The sequence below is a fragment of the Vespa mandarinia genome, chromosome 6 (assembly GCF_050613455.1).
Source record: "Vespa mandarinia isolate Hongniang chromosome 6, ASM5061345v1, whole genome shotgun sequence".
NCBI classification, from domain to species: domain Eukaryota; kingdom Metazoa; phylum Arthropoda; class Insecta; order Hymenoptera; family Vespidae; genus Vespa; species Vespa mandarinia.
In genome coordinates, this window is record NC_140815.1 from 6,373,356 (window position 1) to 6,389,671 (window position 16,316).

Genomic DNA, 16,316 nt, shown 5'->3' on the forward strand with positions numbered 1-16,316 from the left:
GTTCTCTCTTTTTTTTCTCTTTTTTTTCTTTTTTTCTTTTCCTATATTCCTTGCGTCACGTTTTTCAATGGTGAATTATTTTTCACGGAAAAATTTTTTTCCATTTCTTTTTACTTTCCATTTGGTGATATTATCTGTAAGGTAGGAAACGTGATCGATTTCGGGATTTCTCATAGGCTAGTTGTATGATGTAACAGGAGGCGCGTAATTTAGACGATTCTCAACGTTGGTCAGCGAAAACGGTCAACTCGAAACTCAGCATGAATTCGAAATCATTTGGTGGATCGTGCTGAGTTCAGGAACGAGAAGCAATACTAAGTAAAAGGGATACGATATACTTTATTAGCGTGATATTAACATACGTTAGTTGTACGACGAAAAAAGTTTCCTTTTGAATTAAATAGCTTATCGTCGTTCCTCAAAACTTCGTTTACTTTTTCTTATACTTTTCGTTCATTCTTATTTTTGATCTTAACGATCAACGATCAATGATTTTTCTTTCCATAATCTGTCAAATAGTAAAATAAAAAAAAATAAAAAATAATAAAAGTCAATATAACGTAAAATTATAATAATAAAAATATATCACATTTTATCTCGATACAATAGAAATTGATATAATAAAGATTAAATATCTTTCGATATTAATACTTTTATACTCGTCGATTAATATCACCTATTTCGATGTAACGTTATTCAAAGTAAATACTTCCCTGGCTATATCTATTTCATTTTCTCTAACTTTTGGAATACGTACTACCTTCTATCAGTACTAACCACAATAGGAAATACAAATAGGATTTCGTTCGAAAACGTTGGTAAGCATGTTTTGAACTCTGAAGGAGTATTATGCCACGGACACGTAGACACAATGGGTCGGTGGTATAACGTCGTTTAAATTTCCCGTTTTCAGGAGAAACTTTACGGTAAAGTCCGTAGTTCTTGTCAGCTAATATACAAACTTCGTTAGGTGAATATTCGAACGTTAGAATGTGCTCGACGTCATGGCGAGTAAGGGACACGTCATCAACCTGTAGACGTCGACACTTTCCTTAACACAGCGTTATTACAAATATACACACGTATTTAACGTAATTAGAGTAACCCTTTATCGTAAAACGAACATATAGATGAACGTAATAGATTCCTTGATAGTTTGTAGAAATTACAATGGATGTTAGTGATGTTCTATCGTGATTATTATTACCCGTCTCGAGAATTCTAAGAATAGAATAAGAAGGAGACCAGGAAAGAATGGAAGAAGAAGAAGAAGAAGAAGAAGAAGAAGAACGAGAACGTAGAAACGAGACAAGATAATTAACATCCCCTGGAGGGTTTAATAATTATTAACGATCCAAAACAAATCTCTGTTGAACGATAATTTTCTACGGATATAAACAGTTAAGAGAAATTATAACAATAATTCCTTGAGAAACTTAGTAATTGGTCGCAACGGATTCCAAGTGTACGAAGCTTTCTAAGATAAACGTCTATTGAAACTTTTAAGTATCATTGTTAACTAAGCCGAAGATCAACGCTTAGCTTTTGAACAAACGAAAAGAGTAGAGAGAGAGAGAGAGAGAGAGAGAGAGAGAGAGAGAGAGAGAGAGAGAGAGAGAGAGAGAGAAAGAAAATAAAGGCAATTCTTCTCTCTAAGCGGATCGAAGGTGTTCTCGATTCTTTAAGAAATTTCTATTTTTTTATCGATTAAGTCCAATCAACAGAATTCTCTTTCTCTCTCTCTCTCTCTCTCTCTCTCTCTCTCTTTCTTTTTCTTTCTTTCTTTCCTTGTTTCTTACTCCTGATTATTAGACTATTTAAGCAGCATGCATTATTTTCTCAAACGTGTAAACCATTTATTATATAGTTTTCTTTGATAGATCCAAAAGAAGGATTAAAGCAACTTAGAAAGTAGTAAGTTCGATTTTGGAAGTCAGTGACTTTGGTTCTTCGTAAATTAGTTTGTTCGCATTCGAAGCATCCTCCCGGGGCAAGTTGATAGATCTTTGGGCTATCCTCTTGCAAGCAGATAGTTCTTAGAACGATACTCTCGCGTAACTCAATGCGTCACTCTCTCTCTCTCTCTCTCTCTCTCTCTCTCTCTCTCTCTCTCTCTCTCTCTCTCTCTCTCTATCTCTATCTCTATCTCTTTCTCCATCTCTCTTCTTCTTCTTCTCTCGTTCGTACCTATTCTCGATGGATCAACAAAAGTTAACGGGCGCAATTACCGCGGCTTTCTAAGTTTCAAACCGCTCCTTCCGTATTGATTGAATTGCTGTTAGGTAGACCAAGTTCCAAACCGATTTCGATAGCTCGAAACATCAGAGATACATACTCTATCTACTTCTAAGAGAGAATGCAATTTCTACTTACGCTTATATCATCGATATTCGAGTCCATCGTCGCATCGAATTACCAAATGCAACTCAAAGACTCATATCTCTCTCTCTCTCTCTCTCTCTCTCTCACGCTCTCTCTCTCTTACGCTCTATCTCTTTCTCATGCGAAATGGAATTTGATTAGGTCGTTTCTAAGGACGTTCAAGTTTCTTATCATCGAAAAGAAAAAGGGAAGGAAAAGATCCTAGAAGAAAAAGTGAATGAACGAATAGAAGTTTCCCCATATCGTTCTTTCACCTTTAAACGATCGCCAAGTATATCCAACGAAGCTCCATTTCCAACTCTTATTCAGCGGTTACTGAACGGCGTCCAATTAGAAAAAAAAAAAAGAAAAAGAAAAAAAAGAACTTAGAGTCGAAAGAGCTTTCGAATAAGAGATGACCTTTATCCAAGAGCTTTAGACCACTGATACGATCCCTTTACTCCAATGTCTCTCTTAAGGATTACGTGTTTTCAAGATATCGCATCGTTTAACCCTTTACGTATTCACTCCTTAAATCCCCATTCGACATCTTGTTTCATCCATGTAATAGTTCATTTTTACATGAGTGTCATTCATACGTTGTGTAATTATGGAGTTGAGTATTAATTTTGACATAGAGTTATCTATATGCGAAAAGTAAAAAGCTTATTCTAATTAACGCATTGATCGTTAAAAAAAAAAGAAAAAATGTATTTCGACGATATCGTATATTAAAAGAGAATAATAGAATACCGAATTGCGTTGCAGTATTGAATTGCACAAAAACGTGATATAAATAAAAGAAACATCGGGTGATGTAAAGTCACTCAGTAACGGTACATCGGAGACCATAATGGCGGTGAATGGGTTAAAATAATCGTGAAAAAAATATTGAAGAGTCGTTTGTAAAATTGTCATTTATTTTTGTATATAGAATGAAAAAAAAGAAAAAAAGAAAAAAAAAATATATATATATATATATATATCTGGATAAAGGATGTCGCTTGAAATTGATAATAATATGAAAAACGATAATACGTTGTACGATACTTCTTCGCGAATGAGAAAACGTAAAGATGATCCCTTCGAAATGAGAAAACAAGACTATTGATAGATTTGAGTGAAGGAAACGAGAAAAGAAAAATATGAATGTAACGTATGCATGAGAGCTATTGCGTTCATTGAAACATCGACTGATACAACAACGCTTGGAGTCGAGATCATACGTATGTAAAGCCATGGGCAACCATAAAAAAGGTTTACGAGCAGTAAAAATCCGACAGCCGTGCGCACTTCCTAGCCGTCTGTGTTCACATGGTAGAGTGGATAAAATATAGATACTCGAGCTTGCGCGTTGCCTTCCATTTCTTTTTCTCTTTTTATTTTTACCCTTTTCGATTTCTCTTTTCGCTTCGCTATTTCTCTCCATTTATTCGATACATGTGGTGGAACAAAAGGCTGCGTAATGATCCGTCGGAAGTGTTTCATTTTATTGCAAACGAAAAGAAATAAAAGGGACGTGAAATTTTTGCACGATAAATTCGCGGGTAATAAATATTTACGCGTGTTTCTTTCTTTTCTCTTGTTTTTGTCTTTTTTTTTTCCTCTTTTTTTTTTTCTTTTTTTGTCTTTTTCGTCAACGAACAAATTTTTGTCGTCGTTGCTCCTCGAAAAAACCATACATACATAACTTGTTTCTTTTCTTGCGTTACAATTCCTGTGTTTTCGTTATCTTTTCTATCATCCTCGCCCTCTCTCTCTCTCTTTCTCTCTCTCTCTCTCTCTCTCTCTCTTCCTCTAGTATAAATCATTACTCACTAAGATCGATCATTTTTTTTCTTGTCACTTTTTTTTTTCGATGAGATCACCCTGAAAAGTTATCGATCTCGATAAAAGTCCTTTCGTATTTCTTCTTACAGACGTTCTCGTAAAGAAACTTGTATCTTAATCCCAGGATAGAAGTTGGCCTGCATACGCGTATAGATCTATAGAAGGATTCAATTAATCATAGATACAAGTTTGAAGTGGTTCACGAACAAGATGATTGGTCCGTGAGAAGCCTCAAGGGATATTGCGAAGAGTACGAGAGAGATGGCAATAGGTATGAGAGACCAGTATACCGTAGGATATTCGTTCCAAAATTGTCACGATGATAAATCGTGCTTGTATCATATGTGCGCGAGAGCGTGCACGCGTGTGTGTGTGTTTCGAAAGCACCGACCAAAAAAAAAAAAAAAAAAAAGAAAAAAAAAAACAAAAATAGAAACAAAAAAAAAAGGACAGATAAAAAGAATATTCATGTTGCTCGTAGTAAAATCAAAATTATCCTACACGGTTGTTAAATTCGTAAAAATGAAATTATTAATTTTCATTACTTTCCTTTTTGTCTGTTATCTCTCTCTCTCTCTCTCTCTCTCTCTCTCTCTCTCTCTCTCTCTCTCTCGGTCTTTCTCTCTCCCATTTATAAATAAAACTTCGTAAAGTTTCATTGCTTATACGTGTTAGTTCATTGATACGTAACATCGATGTTGGGAGTTCTTTCTAGTTGGAGAATACACGGCAGAGAGGTTATAAATAATACCTTCAAGCTTTTGAAATCGTATACCATCGACACTGGTTGAGTTACGATTTTACGGTATTGAAGAAGAATACACGAAAAATCGTAGGATTATCTCGAGGAAAAATTCGGTGACGCGTCGATAATATATCGTATATTCTTTAGTGAACACTTTTTTACGAAGTTCTTTCTTTCTTCTTTTTTTTTTTTTTTTTTTTTTCTTTCATTCACTAGTTAATCCCACGCTCTACGATCTCATTCTTATTGTTATAATTTTCTTTTCACTTTTCTTTCCTTCCTAGAATTTTTTTTTTCTCTTCCTCGTAACCCTAGGATTCCCTACGTCCTGTTCGAAAGTTAATACTTAATTTCATTTATTATTATTATTATTTTTTTTTTTTTCAATTGCATACAAAGGAATCGTGTAAAATAACGATTATCGTTGAAAGTCGCGAGATCTTTTAATGGATGACGACGCATCGAGAAAATGAGAAGAACCGACGAATGAGACTTTTGTAATTTCCCTCGTGTGCTATTCGTCAGACACTTAACCACACGATCCTAAAAGTACTTCGTGAAACTACGAGAACTTCTCTTCTCTCTCTCTCTCTCTCTCTCTCTCTCTCTCTCTCTTTCTCATAGGTGACGGGAAAGCTGCACTACTAACTTCATATGAATGAAAGCAGCAACGCGTATTTCGTATATCGAAATATTTATCCATATGTATGTATATATGGATGTATGTATGTATATACGTATGTACATAGTTATATAAACAAAGTTTGAATGCATTCATATTCTTCGACATATCGACATTTTCGGTAATCAGTCAACTAGATAAATCACTTTTTAATTGTTAACTAAACAAATTTTTTTATCTTTTATACATAAAACCCAAAAGGATTATTCAATCATTTTTTTTTTCTTAATGGATCTGTTACATTTTAATAGTATCACAGTGTATTTTATAGAAATGAAAATGTCTTTTCATGATATGCCATACTATCGAAAGTTCCACTTTGGCAAACATAGAGTTGAGTTTGCAGTAGTCGACAGAGTGAAAAACAAATATTGTCTGATGCTTAGAACAGGCAGGAAGACATGCAAGAGAGGTAGAGATGCAAGAGGAAATCGTATCAGTGTAGGAACATTTTGGTGAAACTGCACCGAGCCGCGGAACGAACGTATCATTATCCTTCGTCGCCAAGGTCCATTAGAAACTAAATGTGCTACGTTCCGGCTGGTAAACATCCATGCTGCTACGAGAAACCTGACTGATTGCGTGGATACGGTAATTGTGCGCCCAGTTACAGAATCAGCTATACTGGATAGGAAAGTAGAAAGTAATCAAAAGCTACAGATACGTGTGAAGGAAAAAGAAAGAGAGAGAGAGAGAGAGAGAAATATGATAGAAAAGAAGAAAATGATAAAATTGAAAAAAGAGAGAGAAAGAGAGAGAGAGAGAGAGAGAGAGAGAGATGTGGAGAAGGGATAAGGATAGAAATATGGTAGAAAAGCAAAAAATAAAGGGAAAGGGATAGGGAGAAAAAGAGATAGAACAATAAGAGAATCTAGCAAATTTTACAAAATAATTATATCCATTTAAATCCTTGCCCTTTTTCTGTATCTTAAAATCACTCTGTTAATTATTTTGAATGCATATGGTTGCTTTTGTAAAAACATCCCACAAAAGCAAGTTGATCTTACCGTGTTACCGTGTTTTGAAGAAAAGAAGAAAAAAGAAATAGAAAAAAAGGAAAAAAGAGAAAATAAAAGAGAAAGAAACAGAAGAAAAATTTACAAGAGAAACAAAAATGCAAAGAGAAAATGAATGACCTAAGATATCCGTTCGAATGCATTGTCATTTTATCATATCGTGTCTTATGGAAGAAAGAAATTCTATTATGTGAATGGAAAAAGATAAGTATATTTAAAAGTATTCTTCGTAATAAACGAAATATAATACTTATGTGTAAGGAAAATTAATATTATGAACGAAGCATGAGAAGGGAATAATGTTTACGTCGTAAGTAACATTCATGAAACTCAGCTACGTTTGTCATAACATTCTACCACCAACAGAATTTATTTCCCGTGAATATTGTTGTACAGTAATAATATGCGGTTGAATTTATTTCCATTATAATATATCGTATCATACGAATATAAATTCGTATTGTTCCATGTGATATGTCAAACGAAAATGATTTCCTTCTCGCAACTCGCCGCATTTAGATTGGTTCCTTGATATCGTCGAAACTCGAACCCATGAAAACGCTGATTGCTTGGAGTGCATCCATCCGACGGAAACAACTGCATATATATATATATATATATATATATATATATATATATATATATATATAAATGCACACACGAACACATATATATACAATGCAGATATCTCTGATTATTTCATGATTTTTTTTAGAAAGACATTCGAGAATATCAAATTCGCACAATTAATTGCTTATGCTTAATTATCGAAAACCATGTAACATCGAAGCCCATGATCATAAATAGCATCAAGTTAACTTGGTCATATAATTAATCAATCAACTCCGATCTAATTAATGTTGAGTAGTCAAGCAACGATCATAATATATCACTTGTTGACTCAAATGACATTTATTGAATTGGCGAAAGCTTTAAAAGTTCGATTGAATGATCGAGAGAAAAAAAAAACAAAAAAAAAAAAACAAAAAAGAAAACAAGAAAAAAAAAAGAAGAAAAAAATCGACGTTGGTATATATCTATCAGATATTTTGGTTAAAACAATTTAGTATAAACTTTGATTATGTTAGTACGTAAATTGTTTAATTTCATACCAAGTAAATACGGAAAAGACTCGAATGAGTGATTACATATAAATGGAGAGTTGAGAAAGAGAAACAGAAACGGAAACAGAAACAAAGAGAGAGAGAGAGAGAGAGAGAGAGAGAGAGAGAGAGAAATGGAGAGCTTCGTACTCTCATTCTCTCTCTCCCTCTCTCTTTCTCTTTATGAAAATAAAGAGAAGGAAGAGCAATAAGAGAAGAAGAAAGTAGGAAACGTGAAAAAAAGGTAGTAGTCACCGTGTATACGGAGAATCTGTTTTAGCCCAGTAGAAGCTGTAGCGAGATAATTATCCCTCTGCTTCTGAAAACGTTATTTACGCTGCCCCGGCTGTGTGCCATCATCAAACCACTACTACTACTAACATAACTACTGTTACTGATGTTACTACTAGACTGTTAGCTTAGTCGTATACTTAATTTCTGACAAATTTAACCTTTTAGTCTTTCGTCCAGCATTAATATATATATATATATATATATATATATATTTTTTTTTTTTTTACTAACTCTAAAGGTGTTGTCGTATAGAATGATGATAATGACAAAAAAGGGGGGAGGGAAGAAGAGGGAGAGAGTTCTTTTATTTCTTCCTATAATACATTGTGAAAGAGATTGTCAAACGAATGAACGAACGAAAACCGGGAAAGAGTGGTTCGAAGGAAAAAAAAAGAAAAAAAAGGAAAGTAGGGAGAGCAAGAGGAGGAGGAGGAGGAGGAGGAGGAGGAGGAGGAAAAAGAATAGGGGATCAAAAAAAAAAAAGAAAGAAAAAGAAAGGAAGTAGGGAAAACGAAAAGGTAGAGAAAATGTATAACCAGCCTTTGTGCTATTGACACCTTTATAACTGCTGATCCCTCCTTTATCGGGATTTTTTCCCTACTTTGACATCGGCTTCGTTTTACCAAACGGAAACCATCGTAATTACTATTGGACCAAGGTTTGATCTTTTCATTCTTTTTTTTTTCTTTTTTTCTTTTTTTCTTTTTTTCTCTCTATCTCTCTTCCTCCTTTTTCTTTCTCTTTTTCTTATTCGACTTTTATCTTTCAAGATATTTTTATATTTCTCATTGCATTGTCCTTGCCGATCGATCGAATTAGCATTAATTGCTTCGATATGGAAAATGGAAAAAATTCTTGATAAGGAGGGTTAAAGAATTTTTTAAATTACGCTCTATATTATTTATCATCATGGAACATTCGAAGAATTTATTTTCTTGTTCCTACGTTCTTTCGATCTAATGACTTTAAATATATAATATAAATATATAATAAAGTAATTTTGTCGAATGTGTCCTTCAAAAGATAATATTTAATATTTGCATGACTCTTAATTAATTTGACAATGAAAATTACGTTAAATAATATCCATGGTAATAGTTAAATAATAAATTATATTAAATAACATTCATTCGTATAAATTAAACGTAAATATAGATAACAATTTAAGAAAGGTTTTATATCGTTATATATATATATATATCAAATAATTCTAATCGGGTTCTTCATAATTGACCATTTTGTGAGAATGTTTCTCCCTTTCAATATAGTTATTCTTGATTAATCTCTTAATGATCGGGCTTCGAACGAGAGATGTCTCTAATGAAATGGTTTCTTGTTTTGTTACAGACCAATCCTCCAAGCCCCTTGGAAAAAGGTTTCCGTTTGATCTGGGCAGCAAAGCCACCGAATAACAAGGCAGGCAATAGGATAAAGACCGAGTGCCGGATGTAGTGAGTGCTTTCGAGAATGGAGAAGAACGACTTAGAGACAGAAGAAATAAGATAAAGAGAATTGGAAGAAGTAGAAGAAGAAGAAGAAGAAGAAAAAGAAGAAGTTCTTGGTTCTTCTACGATACGTAATTTGACCTTAAGAAGAAGAATACGTTGAAAGTGGAAAAGAGAAAAGAAAGAAATCGAAAGGATCTGTTAGTACTTTATGGACGCTCTTGACGCCAATGATTTTGTCTTTCGAGAAGAGGAGAAGAACAAGAGGAAGAATATATTTTGGCATTCATGAAAAAAAAAGAAATAAAATCTGTGAGAAGATAATGAATGTAGGAGACCGTCCACTGTTGGAATGCAAATTTTTCCTCATAAAATTTCCATCGATGTAAATCAAACTATTTCCGCTCGTTATACTCGATCGATCGTATTGGATTGTTGAAATAAAAAAAACAAAGAAAAAAAAAAAGAAGAAAAGAAACAAACAAATACTATGCCGGGTCGTTATATATTCATTGACTAAAAGTTTCGCGTAAAGTGAATAGGACGAGAGGAGTATAGGACAGGGGAAAATAAACCTGTATACATATATATATATATATATATATATATATATATATCATTATAATGACATAGGTGATATCGTGTGCTACTTATGTCATTATTTTGACATAGAACGCTGGAGATATAGTGACATAGCGCGATTACGTTGTGGTTCTTTGGAAGTTGAAAGGAAAAAGAAGAGGAGCAAAAAAGCAAAATTTAAAGAGGAAAAGAGTGTGCGAGGAGCCAAGAAAGATGATATTGAGGCGGAGAACTGATTGAAGGAGAAGAAGAGAGAGAAAGAGAGAGAGAGATGGCGACGAATAAGGACACTAGTGTAACGAGTGTGGCGCGTTGGAGTTTATGGTTTGGTGCTGTACTCCTCGCAACAGCGTCCTTGGTCTATTCTCAGGTCACGTGGACGCCGATCTACGTTGGCGGACACAGTAAGTACAAATTCTTTTGTGTTCTTCCCTTTTACAAATCTCCTTCGTCCTTTAAGCTCAAGCTTTAAGGTTATACGACAGTTGAATAAAATTCTCTTCTTCTCTTTTCCAATTGTAACAAAGCTTCGATTAAAGTTATCAGTTTTGATTTTTCTTTCGTCCTTATTTCCTCCTCTTCGTCTTCTTCTTCTTCTTCTTCTTCTTCTTCTTCGTTTTTTTCTTTTTGTTTTGTTTTTTCCCTTCTTTAAATTTTTTTTTCATCAATTTACCCAAACGTCGGATTGCGTCGACTTAAAAACAAATGTGACTCGACTGAAGTTTCGACGCGACGCCGACGCATTTAAAGCATCGAGATATTTTTCGCACGAATGAAAAACACTCCGGCGAGAGGAGATGAAATATAACGCAAAATTCCTCGTGTCTCGGCTACGTGAAGCAACAAAAAGAATCGGTTCAGTTGGTGGATCAATATTACAAACTCCCGAGGTCGCAAGCTCTGAGAAAGAGAGAAAGAGAGAGAGAGAGAGAGAGAGAGACAGAGAGAAAGAGAGAAAGAGAGCGAGAGAGAGAGAGAGAAAGAGAGAAAGAGAGAGAGAGAGAGAGAGAGAGATCGAAGTAACGGAGGACAACAGACGAGAACCAAGCGGTGAATTGATTGTGTCAATTAACGAACTACAACGGGCCGAAAGTTCTCAAACGACTAAAACTAATGGCATATCAACTTTGTTCGGTCATAGTACGTTCAGAACAGAGAAAATAGAGCAAGAGAAAGAGAAGGACGGAGAGAGAGAGAGAGAGAGAGAGAGAGAGAGAGAGAAGCATCGAAGGGCGTCCAACAAATTGTAGGACGAGCGTTAAAACGATTAACAACTACGTCCACGGAATTCAGATTTCCTCCTGACAAATTCCACATAGTCGTCAGCACGTTTTCTCGTATAATACGAGAATTTCTGTTTTCGTACATACGTATGTATAAAAATTCAGCAAAAGAAGAGAATTATTATTATTCTTCTCCTTTTTTTCTTTTTTTTTCATTTTTTTAAAAACAATCTCATCTACGTTTCTCTTTCTCTCTCTCTCTCTCTCTCTCTCTCTAATAGATCGAACCGAGTGCGAGAGGAACTTGATAGGATAATAAATATAACCTACCCCTATCCCTATCCCGTTCCGTTTTCAACTACTCTTTTTTCCATCCCCCTCTCTCCTTTCGCTCTTTTCCATCCTTCAGTATGAAGGCTCGAAGTGGCAGACGGCAACACGTGCCGTTGATAAATAGGAAAAGCGTTCTCCGTTCGCGAGCTTTAATCAGGAAGAGTCGTTCGGTTCTCGACGGGCAACGAGACGATCAATTTGCGCGATATCCACGAAGATATTCATTTTAGCAAGTACGAGTGAGTAAAAGAGAAAGAGAGAGAGGAGAGAGAGAGAGAGACAGAGAGAGAGAGAGAGAGGAAACGCGAATTCATGTCATCCTCTCTCTAGTACGATCTATCTCAGCTCGTACGATAATGAAATCCTCGCTGACGTTTTTGGCGCGATTCGATATTCTCGAACAAACGTAGAAATTTACGACAAGTCCGGATTCAATCGTAGTCAACGTGTCGTCTCGATCGTTCGGCTACAAATTCGCAATGCATTAAATTATCACAGCTTTGTTCACTTTCTCTCTCTTTCTTCCTACGTACGCTTGCGTATTGTACGTGCATGTACATTTATCTATTTCTCTCCAATCTTTCGTGTTTCTATTAACGAACGAATCGAAATTTAATGGCGAACAATCGAATTTTTGACGAATGAAAATAGAAATTTCATTGGCTCGTATTATAAACCAACAACGGTACTAATTTAAAACGCGTCGCGAAAGATTTCTCGAAAAACGTTTCTACATCTTCGAACGAAATTGGACTTTTCCTTTGTCTTCTTTTCCTTTTTTCTTTCTGTTCTTTTTTTTCTCTCTCTCTTTTTTTTTCTTTTCCTTTTTTTTTTTTTTCATAACGTAAGTAGAAAAGTTCAGGACGGATCGTCGATACGTGGACTATTAGTCATAGGATATTGATGGTATATCTTTACTTTGTAAGGATGTATCGTTGAAAATACACGTCGTTCCATAAATCAAACTAAATGCATATTTCGGAAGGTTATACATATTTATGTATTTATAACATATATATATATATATATATATATATATATATATATATATATATATAAATTTACTTTTTACTAATTACTTTATTATTTACGTAATAACATAACATAAAAACACATATATATTTATACATAAACATATACGTTTAATTGTTTAACTCTTTGACGATTGAACGAACCAATATATTTTTTTTTTTTTTTTCATAAGAAAAATATGCATCACTACGAAGACGTAGACGAGATTCAAAAATAAAATTATCGTATCTTGACTGGGATGTACGACGTTTGTATAGAAAAGGAAGGAGAAAGATCGTGTCAGAACGGTTAACTTCAACAAATCTTGCCGATATGAACATTCGATTCACGTAGCAAAGATCGACAAGTAATCATATTTTCCAAAAGCTGTACGAGGCTTTGCGACTTGTGAGAATCAATGTGAAACGTGCACGAAGTAACTCAATTTTTTCGTCGATACGTTCAACGTCATAACGCAAAAACATAATTGCAATCGAGTTAAGAAACAATATATCAAATATCTACGCATATTAATTTGAATAAAATAAAAGGACGTTATATAGCGACGTTAATTCTCTTCGATTTGTTTTTCCCCCTTTTTTTTTTATTTTTTTTTTTTTTGTTTTTTTCTTTCTTTAGAAATTTAATCGCAAAAAATTAGAAAATTAAAAAGAGAAAGATTGACAACGGTGAATTATTCTTTACATGATACAATCATTTAAGAACGAGAAAACGTCATTGATCATTCAACGTCAAATGGCATTACTCGGAATGAACGGCGACGCCGGGCATCGTAAAAATTTAACGCGATAACTTTGGATCGTAACTCGTCAATGAGATGAGTTAGTTGATGATACTGTCCTGTACGGAAGAAAACGATTTTCCTTCGTCTAAATTCGCCCGTTGATTCTAATCGTGGGTTTGATGTTGCCGTGGAAATTTACGTCCTCCTCGGAGGTTTGGACTTTCAACGAAGGGAAGGACCATCACGAATGTTACCGGAGATTCACCGGAATAATTTTAACCACAAATGTCGTGTAGACGATTCGTCGAATCGGAAGTGGAGAAACCCGAATACTTGGAAGAAGGGTGAAAGAAGGATGGATACAGGGATAGAAGAGTAAAAGGGGAAAGGGGAAAGGGGGAGTGGGGGAGAAGGTTGACAAGAGCCGCTAGTAGGAGGAAGGGAAGACTCTCCTTTGCAGTTAGTTGTCGTCAGTAGCAGGCTGTACTCTAATTAACGGCGAGTAACAAGGGTACCCGAGAGAGATGGAGAGTCGTTCTATAACTCGTGCGAGAGAGTGAAACGCAGACACGACCTCGTAGTCATATAAAAGTATGAGAGAAGAAGAAGAAGAAGAAAAAGAAAAAGAAGAAGAAAAAGAAGGGAAAAGAGAAAGAGAGAAAGTAAGAGAAGATAGCTCAAAGATAAGTTTAAAGAAGGAAAGCTTTACAGTGCCGATATCGATTCGTATCAAAACTCATCTATTCAATTTCTAAATATTTTTAATTAATTAACGTAAACCGAGATAAGTTTTGGCTTCGTTTAATTTCTATTTTAAAGTTCATTACGTATAATCGTTAAAAATCAGGACGATTACGATCTATTATCAAGATCGATCACCAGTGTCATTGTATAAAGAAATTTATGAAAGTTAAGAAAAAGTAACGATTGATGTATCACAATGAACGGGGGGAAAAAAAAATATATATATATAAATATGCATTGGAGTTATTTTATTAATTCATTACTTTTTTTTTTTTTTTTTTTTTTTTCCTTTGAAACAAAGTTACCCATAGACTTTGTAGTAACTCGTATAGTTTTTCAATATTACCTATACTACGTCAGGATAAATCGAATTTTGGCAACTCGAAAAGCTCCAATAATTTTTACACGCAAGCCTCTTCTTGAAAGAACTTCCGTTTCGGTCGAATAAGTTGAGACCGTAAAAAGTAAGAGGAACAAGCTGCTCGTAAAGCTGTAACAAGAATCGGCCTGGATCAAGAGAAAACGGATGTTGCAGCTGTTTCCTGTCGCACGTAAGTTCCCAATAGAGAAGCTTTCGTGTCTTTCGAAAAGCTGCAACGTTTTTCTCCGTAGTTCTCCTTTTTCTTTCAATCTATGCTGGATTACTGGTTTCTCTTTCTCTTTAGAACTTCCGATCTCGGATTGCAGCTTTGAAAATAGGATTCCGAAAATATTGATACATTAAATATTTTATCTAGAAGCTTACAAACCAATAAAGATGTCATTCGTTTTCCAACGAAGTAGGTACCAACATAAGTACATGTATATTAGTATAAATATAACTGCTTGTATGTAGTAACATTTATATATACATACATATATATATACATATATATATATATTTATTTATATATATGTGTGTATGTGTATTCCTATCGTATATAAGTTTTCGTTCAAACATTTCCAAAAGCTCCAACATTGCTTCATCCTTTTTCCTTTTTATATATAGGTACATACATAACATAGATACATGCACATACATAAACGAGCGCATCGTCAATGTGTAAAGAATATATAGAAATCGAAAATGTTCGTCGAGAATGAATAAACAAGATGAACCGTGATGTTTGCTTTTGTCACGGCTACGCTACAGGAAATGTACGAAAGAGCTTCTATTTGATACATAGTCCTTTCAATACGTCATCACTTTTGCCAATTCATGAATATTTTTCTACGTGTTTTGCCATCCGGTCCATCGGATTTCTTTTTGTCAAAACCGCGTTTCGTGGACTACCGATCGATCCGTTGCTCCGTTGCAGGAGAAGGAGAAAAAGGAAAACAATCGGTCGAAGGTGAGAAAACGAACGAGAAGCAAGAGAAGCACAGATTATAGTTGATTTTGCGGTCGGCCGATCGCAGTTTCCACCGAGCCCAACAGCAGAAACGGAAACAAAGCTGCGGAAAAAGAGAGAGAGAGAGAGAGAGAGAGAGAGAGAGAGAGAGAGAAACAGAGTCCTTGAAAGCCACCTGCGCGCAGTATGTGCAGGTGCATTGCAGTTTCATAGTCTTCGACCGTACTCACCGTCCGAGTAGAACCGTGAAGCGAACTGTAATCCTGTTTTCTAAATGTAACCCAACTTTGGCGAACATGTGTACGTCCAACCACAAGCCCTGTTCAACAATTTGTCTCCACGCCCAACATCCCACTGCATTCCTATCCCTTCCTTTCTCTTCGTATCCACAGCTCTTTGTCTTCTCTCTTCGACTGTTCCCTTCTCTCTCTCTCTCTCTCTCTCTCTCTCTCTCCTTTTCTTTCTTTCTCTTTCCTTTTCTCTCTTTCTCTTTTTCCCTCTTAGAACGATGTACTATATTATTTTCGATATACACATACATGTATACGGTATAATGTAGATGTCAATGCAATTTAATTCCATCGATTCTATTTTATCAAATTTTTTAGAAATTTTTACGAATTTTTTCTTCACGTAAAATGATATTAACAAGATTTTGTTTAATATTTGGAAATCTTGACGAGTAGAGAGATTTGATTCGATCATTATCGTATAATATTTTCTTGGAATATAGTTCGATAAGATCAGCAGTTTCTCTCTTCAAGGGAGAAGATTCTCAATAAGTGATATATATATATATATATATATATATATATATATATATATATATATATATATATATATATAGCAATCTTTACCAAAGGGATCAAAT

At 34.8% G+C, this 16,316-nt stretch overlaps 1 protein-coding gene across 5 annotated transcripts in view; it reads left to right on the top strand.

Annotated features, from left to right (window-relative positions):
• Positions 1–16,316, top strand: part of LOC118440794 (uncharacterized) — a 166,672-nt gene that overhangs the window by 22,940 nt on the left and 127,416 nt on the right. For 4 of the 5 annotated variants that reach the window (XM_085657750.1, XM_085657749.1, XM_035864349.2 and 1 more), the window contains one exon: positions 9,379–10,462. In XM_085657750.1, the coding sequence (XP_085513876.1) occupies positions 10,330–10,462 (133 nt within the window). In that variant the 5' untranslated portion in view covers positions 9,379–10,329. Of the gene's footprint in view, positions 1–4,280; positions 4,463–9,378; positions 10,463–16,316 lie in introns of all 5 variants that reach the window. The other variant, XM_035864346.2, reaches the window with a different exon arrangement.